Source organism: Coptis chinensis, chromosome 6 (assembly GCF_015680905.1).
Source record: "Coptis chinensis isolate HL-2020 chromosome 6, ASM1568090v1, whole genome shotgun sequence".
NCBI classification, from domain to species: Eukaryota; Viridiplantae; Streptophyta; class Magnoliopsida; order Ranunculales; family Ranunculaceae; genus Coptis; species Coptis chinensis.
In genome coordinates this window covers 85,606,493-85,615,852 of record NC_141461.1, presented here as the reverse complement: position 1 = coordinate 85,615,852, position 9,360 = coordinate 85,606,493, and the positions used below count along the sequence as shown (strand labels likewise).

Genomic DNA, 9,360 nt, shown 5'->3' with positions numbered 1-9,360 from the left:
ACATTAGCTATATATATATTGTTGTCCATACGACTTTAAAGTTAAAATAAATAGCTGATCCCCACGGACGGACGGACTGACAGACTGAAATGGCTACCTTAAAGGAGATCTTCCTGAAAGATTATAAGTTGCCAGATTACTACTTTGATACGGTAATTCTTTATCAGTTATAGTGCCCCGACATTATATATATATTGTCTGCTAATTCTGTTGTGTTTGATACATATATAATAATAATGTTATGTTTAAACTTTGAGCTGCTTCCTTATTATTAAGGTGGATTTGAAGTTTGAACTGGGAGAGGAGAAGACTTTAGTCTACTCAAAAATACTTGTTGTTCCTAGAGTTGAAGGTATTCCTTTTCATTACTACTTTCAAATGGTATATATATATATGTTAATGTGTCTTGGCTAACAGGTATATCGTCCCCATTGGTATTGGATGGGAAAGACCTGAAGCTTGTAACAATCAAAGTTAACGGGGAGGAACTTGAGGTAGGATATGCTCTCAGAGGATGTTATAGTAGCACACTGTATTTCTAATAAGCTTTATAATAGATTAGGCAAAGATTTTTGTTATTTTTGCAGAAAAATTGTATTCACTTGGATCTACATCATTTGACGCTGCTAGCACCACCAGGTGGAAAATTCACTTTGGAAATTGTTACCGAAATATATCCACAAAGAAACACATCTTTCGAGGTGAAGCAACAATTTCTAATTTTGATATGCTCATACAGTGTACCTGTTTCATTCTGAGTGTGCATGTTTTGTTTTGTCACAGGGGCTTTATAAGTCGTCGTCCTCTGGGAACTTTTATTCGGAATGTGAAGCAGAGAGTTTCCAGAAAATCACATTTTATCAGGTTTCTTCTATCATTCAAACTAATTCTATGGTTCCGATTGCTAGTATTGTTGATCTATTCTAAATATATCAAGGTATGCAATTTGTCTTGTTAGGATCGCCCTGATATCATGGCAAAATATAGTTGTCGAATTGAAGCTGATAAAAATCTGTATCCAGTTCTGTTATCAAATGGGAACCTAATTGAACAAGGAGAACTTGAGGTATTTTTAACTTCTTCTGGAATCTGGACTGGAACTTGAACTAAATCATCTTCATGTTAGTTTTTTCACTTTAATTGTTGTCTCATTCTGTTGAAGGGTGGTAGACATTATGTTCTCTGGGAGGACCCATTCAAGAAACCTTGCTACTTGTTTGCGTTAGTTGCTGGAAAGCTGGAAAGCACAGATGAAACATTTGTCACTCACTCAGGTCGGAAGGTTTCCCTGAGGATCTGGACACCTGCACAAGATCTGCCAAAACAGGTCATGCCATGTATTCACTCAAAGCAGCGATGAGATGGGATGAAGATGTCAGTACTTCTTCAGTCTATATTAACTTTTATCTATTTTCTCAAAAATACTTTTCAAAGACATTTTTAAAGCTTGTTGTGCTACATTTCACCATTGGAACAGGTGTTTGGTCTTGAGTATGACCTGGATATCTTTAATATTGTTGCTGTTCCAGATTATGACATGTAAGTTGTTGTTTTCTTGTGAATGGTGTTGTTGTTCCAGCATACAGATTGTATAATGCATTTGTTTTCTGGCTTAAATTCCCTTGGCACGATCGTAATGGCCGTCAACATGAATTTTGCTTCCACTACGAATGATATATTTTTTTTTCCTTGCCAGGGGAGCCATGGAAAACAAGAGTCTGAATGTGCGATAGTTCTTCAATAAAAAAGCGTTTGCCTTTTATCTTGCCTATCCCAATCTTCTACTTGGTTACTAATATATTGTTTTGATATGCTTTTTACCAGATATTCAATTCGAAATATGTCTTGGCATCGCCAGAAACTGCATCCGATGCAGATTATACTGACATTCTCGGAGTAATTGGTCATGAGGTAGGATTTTTATGTTTCATAATGTGATGGTAAGATTCCTAAGTCAGTTGTCATGAAATTACATTCAGACTTTCATATATTTTGATATTTTGCAGTATTTCCACAATTGGACTGGCAACAGGTTGGCACATTTCCTTCATTTCACACAGCATACTTGAAATTATTCTTATTAAGTGTTAATGCATGTTATCTTTACCGCCCCTATTTTATATTTGCAATTAAAAATTTCTTGTGTACACATTTTACGAATAGTATTCATCTGCATATTAAGGTTAAGCTGTACTAATAATATCAGTATTTTGTTTAGGCCAAAGTGGCCATCTCCCTCCCTGCCCTCCACTACTAGGTTTCAAGGCATTAAGAGAGATTTCATTCTCATTATACGCCAAGTTTTAGTCTTTATTATTATATTGACAGATTTTTTTTTTTTTTTTTCATTCTTATTATTTTTATTCTTATAATTCTTATTCTTATTAATATTCTTCTTCTTCTTCTTCTGTATACGCTATGTTGGATACTTGGATGTATGATTAAGAGTTAACTTACAACTTATTCCAGAGTAACGTGTCGTGATTGGTTCCAGCTCAGCCTAAAGGAAGGTCTAACAGTCTTTCGTGCTCAGGTATCATACTTAAAGTTGAGTTATAAACTAGTTGTAACCCGTGGCTGTGCCACTCAAAACATTACAGGTGCCTGTCACCCCTCAACGCCCTCTATCATGTCCAATCTTATGTACGCCATCTATGATAATATGGGTGCCTTTGGCACGCTCACCCCTGGCTAAGCCACTCATGACATTACAGGTGCCTTCAGCACCTCTTGACGCAGCTCTAGCGTCCCACAAATGCAATGCCTTTTACACCATTGATTCACTTCTGGTACTGTTTTTCACTTTTTTGGCCTACAAACTTATTATGTTTTGGCAACTAGTAGGAATTCTTGTCTGACATGGGTTGCCGTTCGGTGAAGCGAATAGCAGATGTTACAAGGCTACGCAGTTATCAATTCCCACAGGTTGTTAAGGACTGCAGTTTTTGAGTTTCTCCTTACTTTTTTTTGCTGTCATCTATTTGTTAGTTAGTTTATCATGACTAAATCCATCAGAAACGTTTGATTGTACAGAGGGAGGTGTATTAACTCATGCCGCTAATAATGCAGTATAATGAATTAGTTGTGTGATTAGGGGCAAGAGGGGTATCGTAATGTGAATGGTTTTCCATGGTTGGAATCCTATACACAAAAGTAAATCTTATAGTTGTAATGGTTATTCACATGTTTTCTGTCCCAACTTAGAAATGTAGTGGATTCTTTAGTTTCTTGTTTCATTCTCTTCGTTGCCACATCTTTCCCTTTCTTTTGTTGGTAAACTATATTGATTTTCCAAAACCAGGTCATGAGTACATGAATTAGATCAAATCGCGCACGAGCCAGACTTATTAGTTATCACCCTGTAATCCCCAGTCCCACTTGTCTAGGCACAGTACCCTGAAGAGCCTGAACATGAAACAAAGACTATCATTTTTAGAAGTGGGAAGCCCAAGTTGAAAGCAGGATACAAGCCATTCAGTATGGTGCTAAAAGGATGACCCTGATGCATCCATAAAAAACAGTACCGCACCCAATTACCACATCTACAAATTCATTGTTTGGGTTGTGTCTATGTGGTTTAGCATGCTGTATGTAGATGCATGCTAAAAAGCGGCTCTAATTCTCCAGGATGCTGGTCCAATGGCTCATGCTGTACGGCCACATTCATATATAAAGGTTAGTAAACAACTTATTATCTTTCTATTTCATCTTTGTCAACTCCTTCAAGTTCTTAATAACTGCATTGTAATTGGTAATTGTTGTTGATTTCTTCCTATAAACAGATTGACAACTTCTACACAGGTCACTTTTTCTCTCTCATAATCTGGACCACTGATTTCATAAAAAGGAATGTCTAACTTTGAAGTAGTTTTCTGCTTTTAAAGTCTGATGCATCTGAATGCTTTGGCTGTATTCTTCCATCATGATTAATTCTGACTCTGCTTTGGGGCTATTCTGCACTTCAACATACAGCAACTGTAAGTTTAGCATATTAGGTTTTCAAATACATATCATTTTATCAATCATTCTCCCAGTTCCTCATTTTGTAGATTTATTTAAGAAGTCATAACAATTCTTTTTCCTGTTTTGGTTACAGGTATATGATAAGGTTGGTTATTATTTTTCACAGCTTTCTATATTTGATAATTACGGTTTGCATTATTTGTTTGTTCATTTGTATTTGTGCTTAATAGGGAGCTGAAGTTGTCAGGATGTACAAAACTTTGCTTGGGAGTCGAGGCTTTCGAAAAGTATGAACATGGATTTTCCTGAACCTGAAATGTTTATCTTGTCGCATTACAGCTATATGTACATTAACACAAATGTGGATTCTGTGCTACTTCCGAATGATGTTATTGTACTAACTGTTTTTTATGGAGTGATGACGTACTCTCTGTATTCCAGGGAATGGATCTCTACTTTAAGAGGCATGATGGACAGGCTGCTACTTGTGAAGATTTTTTTACTTCCATGCAGGATCCAAATGATGCGAACTTCCAGAATTTCTTATTATGGTATGTCCGCTCCCCTTCTTGTTATGTTCAGTCTCTACTTGTTTACATTATTGTTGGTGCTTTTGGTTTTGTAATGTAATCATAAATTATAGGTACTCTCAAGCGGGCACGCCTATTGTGAAGGTTACATCATCTTTTTGTCCCGAAGCCAACACTTATTCCTTGAGATTTAGGTACACATAATGCCGTTATATACATAGGAATGTTTGTAGTTTCAATTATGTTTATGATTTATCTTTTTCCAGTCAAGAGGTTCCTCCAACCCCTGGCCAGCAAGTGAAAGTACCCATGTTCATACCTTTGGCAGTTGGTCTCCTCGACTCCAATGGAAAGGACATTCCTCTCATGTCTGTGTACCATGAAGGGTTGCTTGAGTCACTTACGCCAAATGGCCATCCAGTTGACACTGTAGTTCTTCAAGTAAAGAAGGTCAGTTCTGATTGTTTATCGATGAGAAACTGTGTCAGAATATGAAAATAGGTCATGTAGGAAAATAACTTTGCTTATTGGCGCTTAATGTTTGCAAATCCCTAGAAGAGTGAACTTGGAGTGAATAGGTGGTTAGGGGAGTGGAGTTTCTTTCATCATGCAGTTCTTTTTTCTCCTTAGGTTGATCTTTATTTCTACCTGTGTTATATGCTTTTGATTTCACAATCTAGTTAGCAAGTGGAATGTTTAATAGTCTAATATCTAATAATGAGAGATGACCCCATGTCCTCACTACTGATTTTCGTAGACCAAATAAGAGTTTTTTATTTTTTTTCGTTAATCAAACTTTTCTTTATGATGCAAAGTAGAAGGAAGAAGAGTTCATATTTCCAAATATATTTGAGAGACCAATTCCATCTATCTTAAGGGACTACAGTGCACCTATTTGTCTTGATTCTGATCTCACTCAAAGTGACCTGCTTTTTCTACTTGCGCATGATTCAGATGAATTTAATCGGTATGTCTTGTCTATTACCCTTTTCTTGATATTGTCAGGAAATACATAATATGTTAAAACAAAGCACATTGTGATGGGTATATATGTGTTATATAGTTGGGAGGCAGGACAAGTGCTGGCCAGGAAGCTTATGCTTAACTTAGTCGCTGACTTTCAGCAAAACAAATCACTGGTTTTGAACCCAGAATTTTTACATGGACTCAAAAGTCTTCTATCTGACTCCAGCTTGGATAAAGTCAGAGCTGTAACGATTACTTGAGATTTAATAGAGTTTTTGTCGAACCCATATATATTTATGTCAGAACCAAATACTGTTACTCATTAGTTCTAACTACTACTTGATAATTTTTAGGAATTCATCGCAAAGGTGCTTACTCTTCCTGGAGATGGGGAGATCATGGATATGATGGAGGTTGCAGATCCCGATGTTGTTCATGCTGTCAGCTCTTTCATCAGGAAACTTCTCGCTTCGGAAATGAAAGCTGAATTTCTTAGCACAGTATGACATCTTCAAATATAAATATCTGTTAAATCAAAACAGTATTTGCTTTGATTGTTCTTATTCTCTATTCATTTGATCTTCCTCGCTTCATTTAACGCATCACATGTTCTAGGTTGAAAATAATAGGAGTACTGAGCCTTACATCTTTGACCATGCTAATATCTCCAGACGTGCTTTGAAGAATATTTCTCTTGGTGAGTCTCCAAGGGTTTTGTTTGTGTAAGATGGATGCAGGAAAACTTGTTATGCTATCAAGTACATTATTTGACTGCCTGGTTTTGTTCCTTGTATAGCCTATCTTGCTTCTCTTGAAGATCCAGACATTGTCAAACTATTCTTGCATGAGTACAAGTCTGCTACGAACATGACTGAACAGTTTGCAGCTCTTGAAGCAATAGCCCAGAACCCCGGGAAAACTCGTGATGATGTTCTTGCGGACTTTTATAGAAAATGGGAGCTTGATGCATTGGTTAGTTCGCGACCTTTCAACTGAGTAAACTTGACATTCTTTTATTACTATATCTCTGTCTCATTAAACTCAATTGAGAGTAATACATCATGGTCATCGAAGTTTGAGTCTTCAAGCAAAATTGGCTAAGGTTCAAAAATTATCTTTTAACAGAAAAGTATGGTATATAACAGTGTTTTAAAATTTTCTTTTCATGGCTATTATTCTCATATTTCCATGTCAATCGAAGATCTAGACATTTTAACACTTGTTTTTCAACACCCCCCCCTCCCCGAAAACCCAAAACAAGTATTACCTTAGAGATGTTTGTATCCTGACCTTAACTACATACAGCAGATAAAATGTAATACAATAAATGTAATAACGTATAACGTAAACGTTCAGGTCATTGGGTTGTTTTTAAATTTTCTATAAGACATTTTCTAAACTCATATACTGTATCTGACGCATTGTCTGACACAATCTATTTTATTTCCACCTTTTGGATTGTTTTAAATCAACCTCATTTTCCATTTTCTAAAAGCCATATACTCATCACGTTTCATCTTCAATACTTGGTTAAAGTATTTGGATCATTTATTTATTTTTAAAAATAAGGTTCCTGGATCAAATTTACACTGTTCTCTTTCTTCTTTTCTTAGGCTGTGAAAAGTAGCAATTATCTGACATTTCTGTTAAACGTTCAGGTTGTTAATAAATGGTTTGCTCTTCAAGCCATGTCAAACGTTCCAGGAAATGTGGAGAATGTCCGAAACCTATTGAAGCATCCTGCATTTAGCATGCAAAACTCAAACAAGGTAATCAGTTAAAAGGTCTAGAATTAGCTTATATCTATGTTACACGGACACATTGTATGTGATATACCTCAATTCATGAAATTTCGCCACATCAAACATTTTGTACCTGTGTCCAATACGGACACACGTATCCGTGTCAATGTAACTTAGGCTTATATGTATATATTGGCTTTCCTTTGGCAAAGTTTGCTAGCATTATGTTTTGATAAATAGGATCTATTAATTTGATGGAGAATGTCCTTTGTCCAAGAAATGTTTCATTTCAACCAATGTACCAGGTATCCTCAGTCATCGGAGGGTTTCGTCGATCTCTCGTAAATTTCCATGCAAAGGATGGATCAGGCTACAAATTCTTGGCTGAGATTGTGGTGCAGTTAGATAAAACAAATCCGCAGGTCTGCAAGCAAAACCAGTTCACTACTTTTTCTAAGAAGTTCCATTATTGTTTGATCCGATATAATAGAGAATATCAAAAGATTGCTAAGATCATGATTTTACTTTTCCCAACTCTGTGTTTCCTACCTTCCTATAGTCCAATAACTCAAGTTTTGTATTGATATTGGAGATCTCTAGATTGAATGGGCAGAAGTTGAGACAATGTTTTAAATGATCGCTGTTGTGGGGGCTATTGACTCCAATTGTTTTTCACTTTCACCTTGGTCTAAGCTGGGGTGGATATGAGTTTGCCGCTTTAGACTAAGCACTTGGTGGGTGGCGGTATATAACCTCCCTGAGAGACGACAATTTTTAAATATTAGACTTTTCAAAGGAGCATTTAGACTTGGTCCTTTTAAATGTTTCCTCACATTTACCATAGGGCAACGGTGTAACCGTACCATTAAAAATGTTAGCACCCACAACAGCACTTTTATCTGATCCGAATCTCAGTTCCTGATATTGTTAGATAGTAAGGAAGAAGACTTTGGTAGTTTTTTTTTTAAAATTTATTCAACCATAAATTTATTTTATTGATTATTGGAAAAGATCATACAAAAGTGGTAGTAGACAAGCACATTACAAGTTCAGCTTGCCCTTTCTGAAAAGCAAACCCTAACCTCCTGAAAACACACACACACACACACACACATGTATATGTGTTATGTTATTTCTCTTAAATAATTAACTAATACTAGAGAGAGAGAGAGAGATTCTTCATAATCCATATGTTTATCATGCATCTTGCAGGTTGCCTCCCGCACAGTGTTGGCCTTCACGAGTTGGAAGCGTTATGATAAGGTCAGACAAGCTCTAGCCAAGGTACCGATACATTTTTTTTTTTCTTAATTCTCTTTTTTGTTTTTTTATTTAGTACTATTACTTTAGTTTTTCCTTGATTTTGTAATACAAAAAATATTTTCATCAGATAGTATAGTGTCTGCCATTCTATGTAGAATCCAGTGTTCTATATGTCATGTCCTCAAGATGTATTTGATTATGTACAGGAACAACTCGAGATGCTAATGTCTACGAACGGCCTCTCAGAAAATGTGTTAGAGATTGTCTCAAAAAGCTTAGCAGCATGATCTTGAAGTTGTTCTTATATATCTACATTATTATTAAATTTATATGTTTAAGTAGCTTTCTTAGACCTTGACAACACTGGATTCTCATGTTGCTGATAAGCCTGATATTGTTATTGTGAAAAACTGCGTGTAAATTTATTTTAGCTTGTTTTTTTGTTGGTAAATTAACAAAATAACTTATTTCTTTCCCCAAACTAGTGCTAAGAAAGGAGAAATTTTCAGAGCACCTTAATTGTTTATTTTTCCCCTGCTCGTCCCATACTCCCAGGTAATCTTGAAAACTGGCGGAATCTCGCTCGAATACTTCATATATCATTTTAATAAGTACGATTCCAGTTCAAGTTCATATATCTGTGCATACCAAACATCACAAAGAAATGGTATGCACAAGTGTCAGTGCATGCTACCTCTTGATATGGGAGGTATGCATAGACGTCATTGCATACTAAACATCACAAAGAAAATGGCATGCACAAGTATTAGTGCATACCATCTTTTGGTATGCGAGGCATACAAAATATTACAAAGAAAATGGTATGCACACATGTTGCATATTACCTCTTGGTATGCGAAGTATATACATACCTGTGCATACTAAACATAGAAGGG

At 36.0% G+C, this 9,360-nt stretch overlaps 1 protein-coding gene across 1 annotated transcript; it reads left to right on the top strand.

Annotated features, from left to right (window-relative positions):
* LOC147495026 (puromycin-sensitive aminopeptidase-like) lies at positions 1-8,945 on the top strand. Its single transcript, XM_086569517.1, is given in 31 exon segments — positions 1-152; positions 277-352; positions 418-494; positions 588-701; positions 784-864; positions 959-1,066; positions 1,163-1,319; positions 1,322-1,374; positions 1,478-1,539; positions 1,697-1,724; positions 1,825-1,911; positions 2,007-2,032; positions 2,470-2,533; positions 2,845-2,925; positions 3,628-3,675; positions 3,783-3,801; positions 3,973-3,977; positions 4,097-4,108; positions 4,194-4,250; positions 4,405-4,514; positions 4,607-4,687; positions 4,760-4,943; positions 5,312-5,460; positions 5,557-5,695; positions 5,813-5,959; positions 6,075-6,156; positions 6,256-6,431; positions 7,118-7,228; positions 7,507-7,623; positions 8,414-8,485; positions 8,671-8,945. Coding segments are annotated over 31 exon segments (2,667 nt in total). The 5' UTR covers positions 1-89; the 3' UTR covers positions 8,752-8,945.
* The last annotated feature ends 415 nt before the right edge of the window (positions 8,946-9,360 follow it).